This window comes from Salvelinus fontinalis, chromosome 38 (assembly GCF_029448725.1).
Source record: "Salvelinus fontinalis isolate EN_2023a chromosome 38, ASM2944872v1, whole genome shotgun sequence".
Taxonomy (NCBI): domain Eukaryota; kingdom Metazoa; phylum Chordata; class Actinopteri; order Salmoniformes; family Salmonidae; genus Salvelinus; species Salvelinus fontinalis.
The window spans coordinates 12,203,957-12,226,493 of NC_074702.1; the positions used below are offsets into that span (position 1 = coordinate 12,203,957).

At 42.4% G+C, this 22,537-nt stretch overlaps 1 protein-coding gene across 4 annotated transcripts; it reads right to left on the reverse strand.

Annotated features, from left to right (window-relative positions):
* Positions 1-201: 201 nt before the first annotated feature.
* spaca6 (sperm acrosome associated 6) lies at positions 202-11,002 on the reverse strand. Of its 4 annotated transcripts, XM_055904691.1 has the most exons (9): positions 9,966-11,002; positions 9,777-9,863; positions 7,790-7,861; positions 6,492-6,515; positions 6,091-6,168; positions 5,141-5,244; positions 4,695-4,851; positions 4,138-4,321; positions 202-1,328 (listed from the first exon to the last, which is right to left on the reverse strand). In XM_055904691.1, the coding sequence occupies exons 1-9, from the start codon at positions 10,177-10,179 to the stop codon at positions 1,223-1,225; spliced, it is 1,026 nt and encodes a 341-aa protein (XP_055760666.1). In that variant the 5' UTR covers positions 10,180-11,002; the 3' UTR covers positions 202-1,222. The 4 variants fall into 4 exon arrangements, with proteins under 4 accessions (XP_055760666.1, XP_055760663.1, XP_055760664.1 ...); XM_055904688.1 differs by lacking the exons at positions 9,777-9,863; positions 9,966-11,002 and adding an exon at positions 8,039-9,682; XM_055904689.1 differs by lacking the exons at positions 4,695-4,851; positions 9,777-9,863; positions 9,966-11,002 and adding an exon at positions 8,039-9,681 and having other exon boundaries at positions 4,138-4,310.
* Positions 11,003-22,537: the final 11,535 nt, after the last annotated feature.

Sequence of the window (22,537 nt, forward strand, 5' to 3'; positions counted from 1 at the left end):
AAATCCAGCCGTGATTGAGAGTCCAATAGGGTGGCACACAATTGGCCCAGCATCGTCCGGGTTTGGTCGGTGTAGGCCGTCATTGTAAATAAAAATGTGTTCTTAAAACTGACTTGCCTAGTTAAATAAAGGTTAAGTAAAACAAAATAAAAAGAGTGTTTGGTCCGGTAGGTGGTCAAAAAGCCACAAACCACAACAGCATATCATGAAGTGGAAACTTTAATTCCAGGTTTGATCAAATCCAGAATACACTTACAGCTAGGCGACCCCTTGATGCATCATCCATTGCCCAGACAACTGAACAACCCATAGGAAAAAAATACACCCTCAACGCCTGTTAAATGGCTGGGTTAAGCGATGAGTCATGTCTGTATATATTTAGACACACACTGAGGGTTTATAACGCCAGTAACGCTTCGCCTCTCCTCAGATCATGTTCCCTCCATCATGGTATGGTCAGTGTCACAATAGTCTCACAACCACCTAGCCAGAATACAGTGAACTAATAATACAGTAATACTCATGAGCCACATCAAGTTGACCATACTGTAGCATAACTTTGTCTGCCTCACCAGGGCAAAATAAAGTTTTATATTAAACACAATACAATAGATGACTTTGTATTTTCTAAATCGCTTAAACCATTCGTTAGATCTATCTTTTTCAACCAATGAAGGGGTTCATTCACACAATCGTTTTAACCCATCTGTCTGTCACGGTTTAATAATCAGTTAACAGTTAACAATCCATGTATAATCATTTCTTGTTAGGGTTAGGATTGAGGGGTAGGGTTGAGCCGGGATGTGGAAATGAAGCTAAGGTTACGGTAAGGGTTGAGGCTAGGTTAGGGTTGAGGTTTGAGGATTTCTTAATTAAAAACGTCACATTATGTATCACATCGAATCTGTCATAACAGTAGGGGTCTTTGAACAAATAAACATGTGTTGAATCTGTCCCATAAAGCATTCACTGGTCTCACCATGCCACAGTATGTGTTGATAATAGTAACCTAATCATTGTCATTATAACAAATAATGTCTTACATCAGGAAAGTAAGGCAACCGATCTTAATGACTCCTGCCTTAAAGCACTGATTTTACAGATAGTAACATGTGCTTATCGCCCTCTAGTGGTGAAACCAGCTAAAGACCGATTGCTCTGAACAAACCCAGATATTCTTCACCGTCACAGAAGGGAATGGATGAGCGTCATTGGACGTTTTTTATTGCAGTAGATATATCTCCCGCACTGGGCACCTTGAATGTGGATCGTCTTCAGCTTGCTCCACACCACTCTTCTCCTTCTTTATCGACCACCAGTGCAGAATCCTGTAACAACCAGGTACACAGAGATGAGTTAGTCCAGACGAGAGCTTCTCGATGATATGTAATTGTCATGACATTGCCCTCTTTGGGTACAGCGAGCACCATCCCCCTCTCTCTGCCTCCTACAACCAGGTTGCTGTGGTCAGAGAGGTCGTAAATTCCTAGGGAAGATCCTGCCTCATGGCCACACAGTATAGAGACAGAGTGAGGTTTCATAGAGAACAAAGGAATTTCTTCCACCTCACAGAACTTGAGGTCCGAACAACATTTACGTTCCGGAGAAGGTATAAAAGATCGGTGAAGAATCCAGCTACAAACTGGTCCGTTTGTTACAACTTGGGGAAGCTCATGGGAGACGGTGCGGCCACATTACCATATATAACCATATATAAACGCTGTTACCATATACCATATGTTACCATTACCATATACAGTATAAACGCTGTTTATATAATAGCCTCAGATATGAGATGTACATCTAATTGTTGTATAAGATGAATGAGTGAGGATGATACTGTTTGTAAAATTGTGTAATGTGATTTTGGACTGTTTAATGAAGGAAACTCCAATTACCTTTTGTGTTTAACTAAATCAGAGGGCCGCTCATGAGCCCAGTTAGGGTCGGGCATCCTGGGACAGGCCCTTTTCTGCAATTTCCGAATAAAACCCAAACTTGGATTTTCTATCACCAGACCATGTTTCTCTCAATCACGAGAGGACAAAGGTTGCAGACCAGCTTACCTCGATAACGAGAGGGCCAAGGTTTGAGACCAGACTGCTGAATCTTTTAACCATCCCATGTGGTTAAACTCTTAAACTATCGACACCGACAGAATAAGAACAAGTCTTTGATATTAATTACTAGTCTGCAGCTAGGAGTTCGGTCTCATTGAAAGCGAAGAACAACAACCGCCAAAACACCTATCCATAACAACATGAATGAATGTCACTCTGAACAATCCACTCTAACCACGACAGAGAGAGAGAGAGAGAGGACGGAAACTCTCCAACAGAAACTAACTTTTCAGCAGAGATCCCAACGACACACTGAGCATAAATATATATATGGATTGCAATTGTTCCCGAATGAGTGAGCGTTCATGTGCAAAGGATAAGCATTTCAATTGTTATAATTATCAACTCTGTAGTGACTTCTCATCTGACCCCCACTCCCCTTTTGTCTAACAAGCCGCCATGCCGGTTTAGCCCACTAGGGCACATTCCCCTATATTTTCTTGTAACCATATTTACTTTGTTTGTTTGTGTGTGCACTTCTGTGATTGTTTAGTTAGTTAATAAATAAATGATTTAAGACAATTGATGAATGGATGACTCATAGTGAAGACTGGGTTCGTGCAGATAACCAACAATTTACAACATTTGGAATGAGACTAACGTGAGGTAAAGTAAATAATTCATTAATTAAGAAGACTAACTGATCAGATATGAAAATATCTGAAAAGTTATATTAGGAAAATTATAACTTTGTAATCTGAATATTTTCCTTAGTGCCCTAGACTTCCTAGTTAATTACAGTTACATGATTAATCAGTTTAATCGCGTAATAATGATTACAGACAATCTTTGATAAAACAAATTCTTCAGTTAATGATAGTAAAGACACGACATAATGTAAGCCTATGTCTATACCCATGTCTAGACTAGGATATCCCATTGGTAATATCTGTAATATACACATGACATAATGCATAAATAAAACATTTCTGGTATGAGTGCTGAATTGGGTATGATGGCTATCATATGAGACTAGACATGTGTCATTTTTGAGGGAGAATCTAATATTTTTGGTCCTATAGGAGCTTTAAGTGGCCATATCTTTTCAGGGCCCAAGAAATGAGATACAGTATCACAGTTACATAGCAAACATGAACCTCATTACTGTTCTGGAAACTAGATATGAAAAGATTTGAAACTGCCTGTCCGTATTTGACAGGGACAGCTCTTTCTCTGGTTAAGTCACATTCAGATTCAAACAATCTTTATTGGCAGCAAAAAAGCAATCCAATGCTGTTAAAGCAACATGGCTTTAATAAAGCAATAAGGCCCGAAGAGGCACGGTATGGTGACTATGCCACGGGTAAGGGGTATTAAGGCACTCTCTGCGTTAATAACTGTCTATACTATAGCCTATGGAATATAAATGATTGTCTCCATCTGTGAGGGAGGAGGGATACTAACACTGTCAAAGGTTTATCTGCAGCTCTGTGTATGTGAGCTGGGACACTGACACAGAGGGTATATAGGGTGTATACAAAAGGTGCTATCTAGAACCTAAAAGGTTTCTGTGGCTGTCCCCATAGGACAGGGCTGTTTTGGGAGTGCACGTTTTATTTTGTTGTCCTAGCACTACACAGCTCATTCAAATAATCAACTAATCATCAAGATTTGATCATTTGAATCAGCAGTGTAGTGTTAGGGCGAAAACCAAATGTGCACAGCTTGGGGTTCCACGTTTGGGAAACGCTGCCTTTGAGAAAACGTTTTGTTTCCAGGTTAGAACCATTTTGGTTCGAGGTAGAACCTTTTTGGGTTCTACATAGAACCCTTTCCCCAGAGGGTTCTACACGGAACAAAAAATTGTTACTGAAAAGAAAAGGAGAGCCGCACACTCTAGGAGCAACATCGTTTCAACCGCCAAGATGTCTTCATCAGGATTCTACCTGGAACCAAAAAGGGTTATTTTATGGGAACAGCCAAAGAACCCTTTTGGAACCCTTTTTTTCTAAAAGTGTACTTTGTATGTGGGCAGTGAAGGGTATATCTACAGTACTGTACAGCTCTGTTCACTTACCCCAGGGAGAGGAAGAGCAGCAGCAGCAGAGAAGTCAGACAGGCCGTGAGGAGAGAGGGAAGGGGGAGACGGAGGAGGGCAAGGGACCATCCACCAGGCACAGGGACAATTTGGCCCCCCGGAAGCAGTGACAGATCAAATATCTCCTGCAGCTCACTGTGGCCTACAACCACCTGGGGGATGACTGGGTCAGAGAGAGAGGGGGGAAGGAGAGATAGAGAGATGAAGAAGAGTGAGAGAGAAATAGACAGAGAGAGAGAAGACGGGTGGACAGGGTTGAGGAAGGGAGGGGGGGTGGAGAGATGGAGGGAGAGATAGAGATGGTGGAGAGAGAGGTCAGAGACTCAGAGCACAGAGAGATAGATAGAGGACATAACAAAGAAAAAGAGAGGAGATACATCAACTATAAAGATATATACAAAGATGTGTGGTGAAGCTCTTTGGCACAAAATGGCCACCTTGCTACACATTGATGGTGAATGGGGAGTCACCACCATACAACACATAGAAAGGAATATGGGACTTGAATGAACGTCTCTTTACAACACTATCATTACCTATGAGGTGGTAGTAGAGTCTGACTAAGGAGCGCTGGTCAGAGTAGATCTCACACTGGTATGTACCCTGGTGTCGCAGACCAGCTGAGGGGATAGAGTAGAGCCTGTCTATCCCTACTGTCACCTCCTTAAACTGATCCACCTGCTGGGTCCTGATCTGCAAGTCAGGGGACAACATGACTGCACAATATTCTGATCTTCTCTCACTACAAAGGAATCATGTCTAAATGGAAGTTTCAGGAAAAGGGAGGGTTTTATACTATGACTTTAATAATTCAGCTCATATTTTTGAGAGAGTTTCACATCTAAAGACATACTGTACTTGGGCCCTGATTGTGAGGATTTGTAGTGGTTACTGTATAATGATGGACATGCTAGGGCTGTTATCTCCAACATTGGCACTCTAAGGATAGGAGAACTAGCTACATCCCATAACATCCACTGACCTCCTCTGCAAACCTCCAGACCACTTTCATTTCATAAGGCAGGGGAAAGGGGACGTCACACCTCATCTGTGTCCGGTTGTTCTCCATGACTGTGGTGTTCTTTGCTGTAGACACACACACCGACCCCCCCACCACACACACACACACACACACACACACACACACACACACACACACACACACACACACACACACACACACACACACACACACACACACACACACACACACACACACACACACACACACACACACACACACACACAGTGAAACCCTCTCACATTGTGGTGAAGCTGTTCTCAGGGGGCAGCAGACAGTGGCAGTCTGAGCCCTCTTAATGATAATATTTAAATACAGCCTCTAGCGGGGTGAACTGAAAGGGATGATATGCTGAACAGCACTGGGTGGATATGAATACCATGGTGTGTGGGAGGGGACTGTCACCTTACATAAAGAAACCAAGGATTTAAAGGGGAGGCTATCTGTGCAAAAAATCATCAGCCTTCACTGCTAAGAACATTTCAAGGATGAAAGGCACGAAGTGGATGTTTTCACGAGGGGAAAATGCACTTATGTAACATATAGCCTACACAGACAGAACTACATACACAGTCCTACACAGACAGATCTACAAGGACAGTCCAACACAAACGAATACATTTTCCCTGACACCCAAAAGTACTCGTTATATTTTGACAGGAAAATGGTCTAATTCAAACACGTATCATGAGAACATCCCTGGTCATCCCTACTGCCTCTGATCTGGCGGACTCACCAAACACAAGTCCTGCAGAGACAGTCCTGCAGAGACAGTGCTGCACAGACAGTGTTAAGGCGGGTTTAGGATGAAGTCTTTTAACCAGGCATTGGGGAGATGAGGGTATTTGAGGTATGATAAAAATCGGTGTGAATGGTCAATAGATTTGATGTGGTGGTGTTTTGTTACTCACTTGGACAGTCAAGTGGGAACTCACAGGAGTCATACTGACAGGTGATACAGTTGTAGACATAACCAGAAGCCTGAAAACCTGAGGAACATATGGGAGGAAATGCAACACAGCCTATACGTTTCTAGAACAAGGTAGAATAGAAAGGAAATACCATAGGAATTCAAAAGGAAAATTAAATATATTTAATACTTCGTATAACATGTCTTAGTATAACTATTTTAAAGAACTATTATATTGACAGCAGGTGTTACAACTAGCTTGCTATCATAGATTGATTCATAGAATAGTTGGAATCTTTTTAACACGTTGAGGCCATATCTGAGCAGAGCTACTAAGAGTTCATGAGGTTCAACAGGAAGGTCATGTGAGGAGGAACAATTGACGAGGAAACAGTCACTCACCACATGGAGGGAAACATCCAGAAGCTGGGTAGAGATAATAGGGGGAAAAACAAAAAATGACAAGAAAGAAAGAAGCAGACAACAATTTAAGCAACAAAAACATTTTTACTGATTTACATTGACATGACAAGTTGTCTTGATTGACATGGTTCAGTGTAGAACCAAGTATATCGTAGACTGATAAAAGTACTATACAGAGCCCATACTATACAGAGACAGTGGTGTAAAGTACTTAAGTAAAAATACTTTAAAGTACTTCTTAAGTAGTTTTTTGGGGTATCTGTATTTTACTATTTATATTTTTCCCAACTTTTACTTTTACTTCACTACATTCCTGAAGACAATAATGTACTTTTTACTCCATACATTTTCCCTGACACCCAAAAGTACTCGTTATATTTTGACAGGAAAATGGTCTAATTCACACACGTATCATGAGAACATCCCTGGTCATCCCTACTGCCTCTGATCTGGCGGACTCACTAAACACAAATGCTTCATTTGCAAATTATGGAGTGTTGAAGTGTGCCCCTGGCTATCCGTTTAAAAAAAGTGTTTTTTAATTGTGCCGTCTGATTTGCTTAATATAAGCAAATTGAAATGGTTTATACTTTTATTTGTACTTTTGAAATTTAAGAACATTTCAGCAATTCCATATAATTTTGATACTTAAGTATATTTAAAACCAAATACTTTTAGATTTTTACTCTAGTATTTTACTGGGTGACTTTCACTTTTACTTGAGTCATTTTCTGTTCAGGTATCTTTACTTTTACTCAAGTATGACAATTGAGAATATTTTTCCACCACTGTACCGAGCCCATACTATACAGAGTCCATACTATACAGAGTCCATACTATACAGAGCCCATACTATACAGAGACCATACTATACAGAGCCCATACTATACAGAGTCCATACTATACAGAGCCCATACTATACAGAGTCTATACTATACAGAGTCCATACTATACAGAGTCCATACTATACAGAGTCCATACTATACAGAGCCCATACTATACAGAGCCCATACTATACAGAGTCCATACTATACAGAGCCCATACTATACAGAGTCCATACTATACAGAGCCCATACTATACAGAGCCCATACTATACAGAGCCCATACTATACAGATGACAGGTTGGGAAAAGGTAAGAATGAAGACATTTCTCTGATGCTACTTACCCCATGGCAAGTAACGGAGGTCTGGATATGAAAGAAATGTTCTGAAATATGGTGTGAGGTAGTAGTGAGGAGGCGGAAATACAAGGGAGAGGAGGCGATCATGTCTCACCTCTAGGCAGTTTGAAGGCAGCCGCAATGAAATTGTCTGCTGCTGTCAGTAACCTCTCGTCATACACTGTGTCTGATGTATAGAGAGAGGAGGAGAGAAGGAGAGAAAAATATATATAAATTGCTCCCATGGAAGTGTGCGTGTGTGTATGTGTGTGTATGTGTGCGTGTGTGTATGTGTGTGTGTGTGTGTGTGTGTGTGTGTTTGTGTGTGTCTACAGTAAAGAGTGTCTACAGTGTCCATTTTTACCAGAGCTGAACTGATCGAATAGTCTGCTGCTACATCCAGTGTAAAACATCCAATGTAAAACATCCAATGTAAAACATCCAGTGTAAAACATCCAGTGTAAAACACTGCCCTCAGTGTAAAACATCCAGTGTAAAACATAGCCCTCAGTGTAAAACTTCCAGTGTAAAACACTGCCCTCAGTGTAAAACATCCAGTGTAAAACTTCCAGTGTAAAACACTGCCCCCAGTGTAAAACATCCAGTGTAAAACTTCCAGTGTAAAACACTGCCCCCAGTGTAAAACATCCTGTGTAAAACACTGCCCCCAGAGTAAAACATCCAGTGTAAAACATTGTGTAAAACATCCAGTGTAAAACATCCAGTGTAAAACATTGTGTAAAACATCCAGTGTAAAACATTGTGTAAAACATCCAGTGTAAAACATCCAGTGTAAAACATTGTGTAAAACATCCAGTGTAAAACGCTGCCCTCAGTGTAAAACATCCAGTGTAAAACATCCAGGGTAAAACACTGCCCCCAGTGTAAAACATCCAGTGTAAAACATCCAGTGTAAAACATTGTGTAAAACATCCAGTGTAAAACATTGTGTAAAACATCCAGTGTAAAACATCCAGTGTAAAACATTGTGTAAAACATCCAGTGTAAAACGCTGCCCTCAGTGTAAAACATCCAGTGTAAAACATCCAGGGTAAAACACTGCCCCCAGTGTAAAACATCCAGTGTAAAACATCCAGTGTAAAACATTGTGTAAAACATCCTGTGTAAAACATCCAGTGTAAAACATTGTGTAAAACATCCAGTGTAAAACGCTGCCCTCAGTGTAAAACATCCAGTGTAAAACATCCAGGGTAAAACACTGCCCCCAGTGTAAAACATCCAGTGTAAAACATCCAGGGTAAAACACTGCCCCCAGTGTAAAACATCCAGTGTAAAACACTGCCCTCAGTGTAAAACATCCTGTGTAAAACATCCTGTGTAAAACATCCAGTGTAAAACATCCAGTGTAAGACACTGCCCTCAGTGTAAAACATCCAGTGTAAAACAAGGGAATCAAAAAGCATGGGGAAGTGGGGAAGTTTGAGAGAGAGTTATGAACAGTACATTTACATTTTAGACATTTGACGAAACTCTTATCCAGAGCGATTTACAGTTACAGATGTAGGATTGTAATTTGATCACCCTGTTGCAGGGGAACTTCCCTGCAAAGCAGGAAATGTAAAACATGTTGTGTATTTGAGGTTTTAATACTTCTGATGTTTGCACTTCACACTTTGACATTTCAGACTTGTTTTTACCTTAAATGTATCAACCCCTATGCAAATGTCCATTAATTTTGATCCACATACTAATTCACATTTCCTGTTGCTGCAGGATTATTTTCCTGCTGTAGCAAACTGGCTCAAATTAAGATCCTACATCTGTAGAAAATTTATCTTAAGGTAGCTAGGTAAGACAACCACATCTCACAGTCATACCTAGTAATGATGGTTGTGTGCATCAAATAAAATGTCCATTCCATTCTTGGAAGGCAAAGTATTATTTCTGATCAAACTTTGAACATCCATGACTATGATACAGTATGCAGAAAACAAAATCCACAGTAATAACCTAACTCTCTCTCCAAAAACAATTATTTAATGTCGTCTCCCAGCACCATTAGAAAACACCATTAGCAGTGAGGAAAGCACATGAGGAAAGGACTATTTTGTTGGGAGTGACGCAGACAGCAGGACTTGTACCATCATTCATCTTCTTGTCAAATTCCTCCGCCATGGGCATGATCTCAGCATTTAGGATCTCCTTCAGCTTCTGATCATAACCTTTCCCTGAGAAATACAAAGTTCCAAGTTCTTATCATCTTCTTATTTTATAACCCATCTAGAAAGACAAATCACAGTGCCTAAATAAAACAGGATCAGTTTTCTCACCAACTCGCCCTGCCTCAATCACTTTCTGGTTGTTATTGAAAATATTCCCTAGTTTTTTAAAGCACGAGTCTACATTTCGAATGTTGTATTCGGTGAGGACGTGTCCCCAACACAGACGTATGCTGTCTTCAACCTCCACAAAGCACTGATAGCAGCTAGAAGAGGGTTTGACCAACGTGCTGGCATACAGAACCCACAACCCCCACTTCCACATCTTCAGGATGATGTGCTGTCATGTGGGAAAAGTTGGCTGAGGTTCCAAAACTTACTGTGGTGTTGAATATGAATGTATGATGTCATAAAGGATTTCACTGAGATACAAGATATTCACATAGAATTCTAATTAATATTCCATGGATATTCCATTTGCATGACACACTAAATGAAATGCAGAGTCTTTGAGCCCATGGTGCTTTGTGCAGAGCAGATGTTCATCTTCACTTGAGGTGTAAGTGTCTTTAAACCACTCCACTTATATCTGACAATGACAGTGTAATACATGTGAAATGCTCTCCCACTTCATGGCTAGGTATAGGAGGAGCACCAAAGCCTTCCCTTTGCCTGTGTCAGTTTCCCCACCTTTCTTCTCAATTCCATTGTCTCTGGTCCCCTCTCTCTGCTACCACAATGCACCAGTTTTACTGCAGAGCAGAGGGATGGAGTGAGAGAGGGAGGGGGGAGGAAGGGAGGGAGGGAGGGGAAACTGGGGGGGATGAAGAGAGAGTGTAAAATGCTCATGAAGCTGTAACAATACAGAGTAGAAGTTTGTCTGTGAAGGTGCCAAAACAAAAATGAAAGAAGATAGGCTCACTGGTGGTCTGGAGAGGGAGAGGGAGAGGGAAACAGAAAGGGAAATAAAACCTGAGCAGTGGAGAACACTGAAATTATTGAGATAATGAGTGATGTAAAAAAGTGCCAATCCCTAATTAATGAGAGAGAAAGAGAGAGATTGAAAAAAGGTTAGACATGGAAGAGAGAGAAAAAGAGAGATCACGAGACAACAGAGAGATAAAGGAGAACAGAGAGAGAGAGAGAGAGAGAGACTACCAATCAAGCCCACTGCCTCATCACATCCCATATCCCCTCCCCCTCCCCAACAACCCCCACTCTCCCCATCTCTCTCTCTCTCGGTGTGTCTCCATGGTAACCAGACAGGGTGCCTAATACACCAAGTTAATATATTTCCAGTGGCATGGTGAGCTGGGTACTAAAGCATTCATCTGTCTCCACACAGACAAGCTAATCAATATTGGCCAAGAGTCTGCTCCAGGACTGCCAGAGTCAGACAACCAGTCAGACAGCCTCCCTGGCTTCCCAGCTGGGGAGGGAGGGCCACAAATACATGTGTGTGCCTGTGTGCCTGTGTGTGTGTGTGTGTGTGTGTGTGTGTGTGTGTGTGTGTGTGTGTGTGTGTGTGTGTGTGTGTGTGTGTGTGTGTGTGTGTGTGTGTGTGTGTGTGTGTGTGTGTGTGTGTGTGTGTGTGTGTGTGTGTGACCAACTGGGGACATTGTGTTAGTCCCCACGAGGTAAAATGCTATTTCCAGGGGATTTAGGGTTACAATTAGTGTTAGGCTTAGAATTATGTTCAGGGTTAGGGTTAGGAGCTAGGGTTAGGTTTAGGGTTAAGGTTAGGTTTTTGGGTTAAGTTTAGGGTTAAGGTTAGGGTTAGGGTAAGAGTACGGCTTAGGGTTACGGTTAAGTTTAGGGGTTAGGGAAAATAGGATTTTGAATGGAACTGAATTGTTAGCTGTACAAGACTGTGTGTGTGTGTGCCTAGTTTTGTGTGTGTAGCCAACAAGGGCACTTTGATGAACTGACACTTCATGCAGTAAAGCTAAATGTTCATTCAGTTCTGTTTATTTACATTTAAGGGTTGAAATCCTCTCCATTAACATCTAGTGTGTGACTGGGAGGTCAGCAGGATGATATTTCTGGATGACTGCATGTTTGTACATTACCTAGATGATAGTCCGGGATATGTTAACTGTGGCTTTGCAGCTGTAGTTAGTGCTTCAGTGCCAGCAGCCACATTAACATTAAGTCTTTAACATTACGTCAATTAGATGATAACATGTTTTACACCTCTGGAGTCTCTCCCATGCAGATCTGCCAGACATAGCTCATAGCATGCTCCTCTTGACACGTTCACACAGACTGTCACACCGTTACATTACTCTGTCTTTATTTAGGAATTAAGACATACAATTTATACAGTAAAAAAATACAGTAACAGTGTATAAATACTTTATTTCATTTGGATCATTAGCTGTCTTCGAAGATGATAACTTTGACGGGGTCACCACCCTTGGCTGTCTTCTGATTGGCTCCTATGATGGGTTAGAACACAAAGCCAGCCAATAGGGTGGGCCCCCTGAGGTCACAGACAGACATCCTCTTCCACAGGTATTTGTTATTAAGAGGGAATCACACTTCAGACAAGTACATAAGTACCACAACATTCAGTAGAGTCCTGCAGAATGGATAGGGCTGTGTGTACCATTATCAGATACAAAGACATGGGACACCCAACCACGGTGTCAAAGTCAGGGTTTTTATTTTATATTCAGATGTGTGGAAGCAACTCTAACTATGATCACTTTAAAAGGAAACGCATTCTTTATACTGGAACAGTCTATGGGAAATAACAAGGAATTCATTGACGTATAAAAACAGTAAGTCATCTTCCACAGCGACTCTTCTCTTTTCTTTTGCCCCACAATGATGAACATGAATGCAGCCCTGTTCCCAAGGACCTCACCTGTGACCTACTATGACCTCACAGGTTAAGGGTCTCAGGGACAGAGGGGCATGCTGGGAAAAGTAGTTCCACAGGCGTTTCACATTAGCAAAGGTGGACAGATGGATGAAATGCTTTTTTACGAAAGAAAAAAGAAACACATCGTCCCAACGACGACACAAAGCTATGACCTCATCTGACATGATCATTTCTGCGGCAACCGGTCGGCTCCTGTGTGGGTTTGAAATGTGAAACATTATGAAACATATGAAACAATATGAAACATGTAATATAATTAATACATATGCCAGACATTCTGTATAATAACTTGTTAATGTCCATTCTAGAATACCCTTCTCGCCAATCAGAAACAAGTATTCAACAATGCTGTGGTATAACATACAATATAATACATACCTTCTAGATATATACTGATTGACAGTGTGTGTATTCATACCTAATATATTCTGTTAATATGTAATATACTCTCTTAATAACCTCGCCTCTGAATCATTTCTCTAATAGCTCTTTAGAGACGTTTGCCTCTACGGACCACCCTAGGCAGTCCACTGAGCTGTGTCAATCAGAATAAAATAGTCCCATTCAGAATAATTCCTCTACACTTAAGATACCACTATGTAACACTTGACAATCTCCAGCCTGATTGTGTGGGTCTGCTCTGCAATTTAACAACTCTATGTTGCAGGGGCTACCAGCTACGGGCCAAGAATGGCTACATCTGCTTACGAGGACTTAAAGAGCAATTCTCCCCTTTCTCTCTTCTAACTCCTAGTGGTTGAGCCACTGTCACCCTGTCTTAACTGACAATTACAGGTAGATGTTGCCTTTGTTAGTCTGACAGTGGTTCAAATGAAGGACAGGAGCTGTGCTCTCACTCACTGGGTGAGATGGGGACACAGGACATGATGGTCGTGTAGGGTTAAAGGAGGATGTGTAAGGGTGAAGAGAGAAGCCTTCGGATCCATCTTAGCGAGAAGTCACTGGATGCAATTTTCCAAAATGTCCGACTCTACCTGCGGAGGGAATAAATTACGTAATTCTCAGGGACAGTCAAACACTATGAAATAAGAACATGTTACTGTACATACACTTCTCTCAAACATGTTTATTTGTTTAAATAACTACTCAAGTACATTGTGTCCAATATATCCTACTATAGTGCCAAGAGCAAAAGTTCTGTGAGAGAAAACTTGGCATAGCAGTGCCACCTATTGGTAGACAGTCTGACTGACACACTGACTTACTCTCTTACACAGGTAAATTTTCTTTGTGACAATAATTTCAAATAATGAGAAAAATACAATCAATGAGTTAAATAAAGAATCAAGTTTTGGCCGTGTCTGTTTAGCTGTCAGAAATAAATAGATGTTGATGAATGTGAATAATGTGAAACAGGGTGAGTCTTTACAGAAAGGAAAGAAAAGCCATTTGAAGACATTTTTCACAACTTCACACACTAATGAATTATGTATTTATCTGCGGTTCAAGTTACAAGTCCAAATTATCACACTTCAGTTAGATCTGTAAATATAGTTTTTACCGCAATACTGCAATCTCAAACTAAATTCTGCCTTTGAACACACATATGGTGTGTACGCAGGTGCAGATATAAGCCATATACTGATAAACCACATCAAAATGTCTACCAAAATAGATTTCCTTTCTCCATCCATTCCAATCTCAAACGAGTTCCCAATCCCCTTTCATCATTCTAAATGCAATATCATCAACGTGTGAGAAAGATAATTTGAAACGCAGAAAAGCAGAGACAGATTGACTAAAGCAATCTGGGAATCTAGAGGAGAAACAAGATGAGCACATAGAATAGCAGCTACAACGACACAGACATGTGGACAACATGTCTCCCTCAACATGTGTCCTCTGATGGTTCAGTTGTTGATTAAACACACACACAGACACAGGCACACAAGGGCACGCACATACATGCATATACACACAAATACAGGTACAGGGACACAAAAGGATGGTATCTTCCTCTATCCAAAGTTCCAGTGCATCTTGGCGGCAGAGGCACTAAACAAAACACAAAGGTTTAAAAAACACAAAGGAATCAAACTTAGCCTTTTTCAACACTCCATCTTCATTCACCATCATTTGAGGCAAATAAAAAAAGAAGGCGGCAATGCCTGCATTTCCCCTCCTTTTCTCTCTCTTTGTCCCCCCCTCTCGTTCTCTGTCTTTGCTCTACGGCGGCTGGGTCTGATGGCTGACTGGCTACTGGGGCCAGACAGAAAGCCCAACGGCAGGTATGTTACAGACAATAGTATTGATTCTATTATCCTGCATGCTCTACTCTCTACCTACCTCCCCCACCACCACCAGCACAGTCACCTCAGCCTCTGTCTTCTCCCTCCATCAATCTGTGTCACCGGGAACACAAACACACACACACGCTAAAACACACACACATATATGAACTTATATACATTTGCATGCATATGCACACCCCCTCCCAAAAAACAAAACACAAACTGTCTTACACACACGTACACACACACATAAATACCCACACACATAAATACCTACACACATGCACGCACGCACACGCACACATACACACGCACACACACAAAGTCTGTCTTCTCGCTTTCCCCTCCTTCTTGCTTTCATGGTCTCATTCTCCAGTCTCCTCTCTCTGCTCTGAGCATCCCTCCCACTTCTACATGCCTTGTCCCCAATCTAAAACTAACTCTCTCTCTCTCTCTCTCTCTCTCTCTCTCTCTCTCTCTCTCTCTCTCTCTCTCTCTCTCTCTCTCTCTCTCTCTCTCTCTCTCTCTCTCTCTCTCTCTCTCTCTCTCTCTCTCTCTCCTCTCTCCTCTCTCTCTCTCTCTCTCTCTCTCTCTCTCTCTCTCTCCTCTCTCTCTCTCTCTCTCTCTCTCCTCTCTCTCTCTCTCTCTCTCTCTCTCTCTCTCTCTCTCTCTCTCTCTCTCTCTCTCTCTCTCTCTCTCTCTCTCTCTCTCTCTCTCTCTCTCTCTCTCTCTCTCTCTCTCTCTCTCTCGCTTTCTATCTCACGTTTTTCGAATATCACGTCTCCACTTACCCGCCCAGCCCCCTCTTTGCAGTCTGTGGACTCTGTGCTGGTGTGTGTGTGTGTGTGTCTGGGAATGAGGAGAAGTGTGTGTGTTAGACAGGGGAAGCTTAGAGGGTGTCAGAGAGGCTAGGAAGCAGAGGGAATGGAGGGGGAGGGTCAGACTTTCAAACAGGGTGAGAAGGGAAGGTGCACCAAGCCGAAGGAGAGCACATGAACCTGCGATCCTGACATCACCACTGCCTTCCAGGTTTACATCAATCATCCAGCCATTAATATCGCTACAGTTAATAAACGGCAGCTTGAATGACAGAGAAAACACCAACTAAACTGCCCAGATAGGAGGACCAAATCAATAACGGAGTTAAACATGCAGACTACTACAGTATAGCCATTATTCCCATAGAAACTAGCATTAACGGCTGGTAATAACCAAAGGCAGATGCCAGGCTCATGGCAGTCTGCTGGGATATCTGTGTTGCTCTCAGGTCCTCAGAGAGAACATCTTGTTACCTCATTTGTACATATGTGTTTATTGTATAACAGAATCACAGGGCCCTTGAGGGGAATGCGGACCTGAAACAGAATCTTATTTAGCCACTTGGTTGTCTGTTCAGAGAGACGGGTCATAAATGTAACGTTTGATGTGTAAGCATCATGATTGGTCATAAAGTGCTCTAACCTTGTTACACTGTAAAGACTATCACCGATGTGCACAAGTCTTTGAGGGCGCGGGAGCGTCTAAATCATGTGTGTGTGTGCATGAGTGCTTGCTTCCTTATGGGTGTGTGTCTGTGTGTGTGTGTGCACATGTACAGTATGCTTGTTGTGTGTGTATAGTCTTGGAGGGAGCGACTCAATGCAACCAAGTGCATTCTCCTTGGGCAAGATTTCTCTTTAGCCTATAAACTATGGTCTAACGATAATAGATGTTTGTAATCTTAATTTAGCAGCCAGCAGGTGGCGGTTGAGGAGCGGAGGCATATTGACCAGGAAAACAACAGACCTCAACAGACAAAGGAGATCCTATCAGACATCAAAGAGTCCTACATGGGGAGATCATTCATCAGACTGATCCTCTGTATCATTCAGCCAGGCTTTTCATACAGATCTTCACTGGTACCTCTCGTCATTCTGATATAACATCAGACCAAGACCTTATTAAGCAGAGAACTCAACAGCAGCCGAATGGATTATTCCACAAAAAACACCAAAACCAGCACCATCATTACCAACAACACTATCATTACCAACGATGCCATCATTACCAACGACACCATCATCACCAACTACACCATCAACACCATCGACCGACACCATCATTACCATCAACACCATCATTACCAACGACACCATCATTACCATCAACACCATCATGACCAACAACACTATCATTACCCTCGACACCATCATTACCAACGACACCATCATTACCAACGACACCTTCATTACCAACGACACCATCATTACCAACGACACCATCATTACCAACAACACCATCATTACCCTCGACACCATCATTACCAACGACACCATCATTACCATCGACACCATCAACACCATCGACCGACACCATCATTACCAACGACACCATCATTACCAACAACACCATCATTACCATCAACACCATCATTACCAACGACACCATCATTACCATCGACACCATCATTACCAACGACACCATCATTACCAACAACACCATCATTACCATCAACACCATCATTACCAACGACACCATCATTACCATCGACACCATCATTACCATCGACACCATCATTACCACCGACACCATCATTACCAACGACACCATCAACACCATCATGACCAACAACACCATCATTACCAACAACACCATCATTACCCTCGACACCATCATTACCAACGACACCATCATTACCATCGACACCATCAACACCATCGACCGACACCATCATTACCAACGACACCATCATTACCAACAACACCATCATTACCATCAACACCATCATTACCAACGACACCATCATTACCATCGACACCATCATTACCATCGACACCATCATTACCAACGACACCATCATTACCAACAACACCATCATTACCATCAACACCATCATTACCAACGACACCATCATTACCATCGACACCATCATTACCATCGACACCATCATTACCACCGACACCATCATTACCAACGACACCATCAACACCATCATGACCAACAACACCATCATTACCAACAACACCATCATTACCCTCGACACCATCATTACCAACGACACCATCATTACCAACGACACCATCATTACCAACGACACCATCATTACCAACAACACCATCATTACCCTCGACACCATCATTACCAACGACACCATCATTACCATCGACACCATCAACACCATCGACCGACACCATCATTACCAACGACACCATCATTACCAACAACACCATCATTACCATCGACACCATCATTACCAACGACACCATCATTACCATCGACACCATCATTACCAACGACACCATCATTACCAACAACACCATCATTACCATGACACCATCATTACCAACAACACCATCATTACCAACGATGCCATCATTACCAACGACACCATCATTACCATGACAGCATCATTACCATCAACACCATCATTACCAACGACACCATCATTACCATCAACACCATCAATACCAACGACACCATCATTACCAACAACATCATCATTACCAACGACACCATCATTACCAACAACACCATCATTACCATGGCACCATCATTACCATCAACACCATCATTACCAACGACACCATCATTACCAACAACACCATCATTACCATGACACCATCATTACCATGACACCATCATTACCATCAACACCATCCTTACCAACAACACCATCATTACCATCAACACCATCCTTACCAACAACACCACCATTACCAACAACACCATCATTACCAACAACACCATCATTACCAACAACACCATCATTACCAACAACACCATCATTACCAAGAACACCATCATTACCAATGACACCATCATCACCAACTACACCATCAACACCATCGACCGACACCATCATTACCATCGACACCATCATTACCAACGACACCATCATTACCATCGACACCATCATTACCAACAACGCCATCATTACCAACAACACCATCATGACCAACAACACCATCATTACCCTCGACACCATCATTACCAACGACACCATCATTACCAACGACACCATCATTACCAACAACACCATCATTACCCTCCACACCATCATTACCAACGACACCATCATTACCATCGACACCATCAACACCATCGACCGACACCATCATTACCAACAACACCATCATTACCAACAACACCATCATTACCAACGACACCATCATTACCAACGACACCATCATTACCATCGACACCATCATTCCCATGACACCATCATTACCAACGACACCATCATTCCCAACGACACCATCATTACCATCGACACCATCATTACCAACGACACCATCATTACCAACGACACAATCATTACCATGACACCATCATTACCATGACACCATCATTACCATCAACACCATCCTTACCAATAACACCATCATTACCATCAACACCATCCTTACCAACGACACCATCATTACCAACAACACCATCATTACCAACAACACCATCATTACCATGACACCATCATTACCAACGACACCATCATTACCATGACACCATCAACACCATCATTACCAACAACACCATCATTACCAACAACACCATCATTACCATGACACCATCATTACCAACGACACCATCATTACCATGACACCATCAACACCATCATTACCAACGACACCATCATTACCATCAACACCATCATTACCAACAACACCATCATTACCATGACACCATCATTACCATCAACACCATCATTACCAACGACACCATCATTACCAAGAACACCATCATTACCATGACACCATCATTACCATGACACCATCAACACCATCCTTACCAACAACACCATCATTACCATCAACACCATCCTTACCAACAACACCACCATTACCAACAACACCATCATTACCATCAACACCATCCTTACCAACAACACCATCATTACCATCAACACCATCCTTACCAACAACACCGTCATTACCAACAACACCATCATTACCAATAACACCATCATTACCAACAACACCATCATTACCAAGAACACCATCATTACCAACGACACCATCATCACCAACTACACCATCAACACCATCGACCGACACCATCATTACCATCGACACCATCATTACTAACGACACCATCATTACCATCGACACCATCATTACCAACAACACCATCATTACGAACAACACCATCATTACCAACAACACCATCATTACCCTCGACACCATCATTACCATCGACACCATCATTACCAACGACACCATCATTACCAACAACACCATCATTACCAACGACACCATCAATACCAGACAGACAAATCCGTTGCAATCTTTTTCTGAAAGTAGGTTAGAATGAATATAAAGGCAAAACATTATTTTCAAGCTCACAGCTACTCGCCTGGCAGAGTGAGTGCCAGCATACCTTCCTGTATCTGTTTCTGAGCCTACCACTCCAGGCTGGAAGCTATCTCTGAGACATTTGCACTTAAATAGCAAGAGCCACTCGTGGTGCTGGGGCTTTGAGACAGAGACACAGACGCACACAGATATGCTGTCCTAGACAGGTGCATCTGCCGGCGGCTCTGCTCTGCACCGCATCACTCCGCTGTCAGACAGCACAAAGAGTGTTCCAGAAGATGTGACGTCATTGGTCTGAGTCGGTCCATCCTCCCCTCTCAAGTCTGGGCTGTTCTAACTAGCATGTAGCACTGTATATGTTTGGATCATACAGATCACATAGATGCCTGTACAGCTGGCTGTGTGTGTGTGTGTGTGTGTGTGTGTGTGTGCGTGCGTGCGTGCGTGCGTGTGTGTGCGTGTATGTAGGCAAGCTGCATTATCTACCCTGACTACCAATGAGCTCTGATCAGCCATGTGGATAAAATACCCACTGATCCAATCAGTGATATCCAGATCTCTCTCTGCCACAATGATGGAGATACAGAGACAAAGAAAGAAATGGCAGCTCCCTATCCTCACTAAAATGACAGAGGATACAACAATTACAGAGACAAGAACACAGAAGGAGAGAGAGGGAAAAAACGCAACCCTTCCACACTCAACACGTCAGGAATTTGACAAAGGTGCATCTGTCTGGGACGGCAGCAGGAGAAAGGCGTTGTGGGTATGATAAAGAACAGCGCTGAATCAGCAGAATTCTGATATATGCCCCCTTTTGTCCCTTCCAGGAGAGGAGAGGAGCCACAACGCAATGCGGATGCCTGTTGTCTTAGTTAGCCCAGCTAGCCCAGACACACTGGGGGGACAAGAGGAAGCAGGGGGAGGGAGGGGGAGGTTGGTTGAGTTAGCGTGAAGGAGGGATGCAGCAGGAGAGGAGGGGGGCTTCTGTGAGGGTGGTGAGGGGTTGGCTGTTCGCAGACAACTGATATATTTATCTGACTGTGACTGCAAACCTCAGGAAAACGGAACACAAAGAGTACATGTTCCGGAGTGATATGAGAGACAAGAACACAGACGAGAGAGCCATAGACATGGATCATGTTACACAGAATGAATGTGGGTGCATGACACCCAGTTACATGGCTAGAATGATTAGGTATTGGAATGTTATATGAATTTGTTACCCTGTATGAAAGTAAAGGAGGGAGAGGAGAGACTAGAATAATGTTACCACTGTGTAGGATGGCAGGCATGAGTGAATTCTCTATTCCAGACAGGCGGACAAATTCTGGGTATCAGAACCACAGAGCCAGAGGACACAGAGCAAAGGCTGCAGAACAACGACAGTCTGGTAACGACTGAAAACGAACACTTTTACTAGTTTTGGCCAGTAGAATACAGTCAAATGGCTGCAGGAAAGAGGGAATGCAGTATAGAGGTGTGTTATCGTGTGGAGTATGATACAGTATGATATTGGATCTGAAGGTCTAGTTAAGGACTTTAAGAGGCACCTATAGAGGGAGAGCTCTGGGACAGTATTTTGGCCGTTAAGGAAAGGTAGTCTACAGTAAGTGCACTGTGCAGTGTACAGTACATAGATCAACTTACTGACCCAGAGTAGTGACATGTAATAACACAGGGCTGTAGTGCCTTGATTCAAAGGGGTTGAAATGCGAAAGACACCTTTCAGTTGAATGTATTCAGTTGTACAACTGACTAGGTATCCCCTTTTCCCTTAACTCCCTGGTGCCTGGACATGGAGTTCACTGATGCTGTACTGTAGGTACTAGACACATGCTGTTAAAATAGACTGATCTGAATGATACTAGCAGAAGCAAAAGAGACCAGACAGGAGGCAGCTCTTGCATTCCATTGAATCCAACTCAACTCAACCTTCCACGACAGAAAAAAACAAATGGATCACATAATGAAAAATGGCCTCCATGCACAGTTCACTTACAATATCTGTTCTTCAATATAGAGCATATGTTGTCTTTTATGACCTATACTAGCCTCTGTGTTGTCTTGTTAGTGACCTAAACTAGCCTCTGTGTTGTCTTGTTAGTGACCTAAACTAGCCTCTCTGTGTTGTGTCATGTCCTTTCTCTGACAGTCCTATACTTACCACAGTGTTGGCTTGGTGGTGTGACTCCAAGGGTGCTTACTGTAGGTTGTGGTGACACCGCGGGGAAAGCTAGAAGGTTGTACAGTTAT

Excerpts from the sequence above, each read along its gene's own strand:
- spaca6 (XM_055904688.1), bottom strand. The coding sequence starts at position 8,807 with ATGTTTTACACAGGATGTTTTACACAATGTTTTACACTGGATGTTTTA. Across the intron at positions 6,169-6,491 it reads TGGATGTTTCCCTCCATGTG|GTTTTCAGGCTTCTGGTTAT; the intron begins GTGAGTGACTGT and ends TATGTTCCTCAG. Across the intron at positions 4,852-5,140 it reads TCTGGAGGTTTGCAGAGGAG|ATCAGGACCCAGCAGGTGGA; the intron begins GTCAGTGGATGT and ends CCTGACTTGCAG.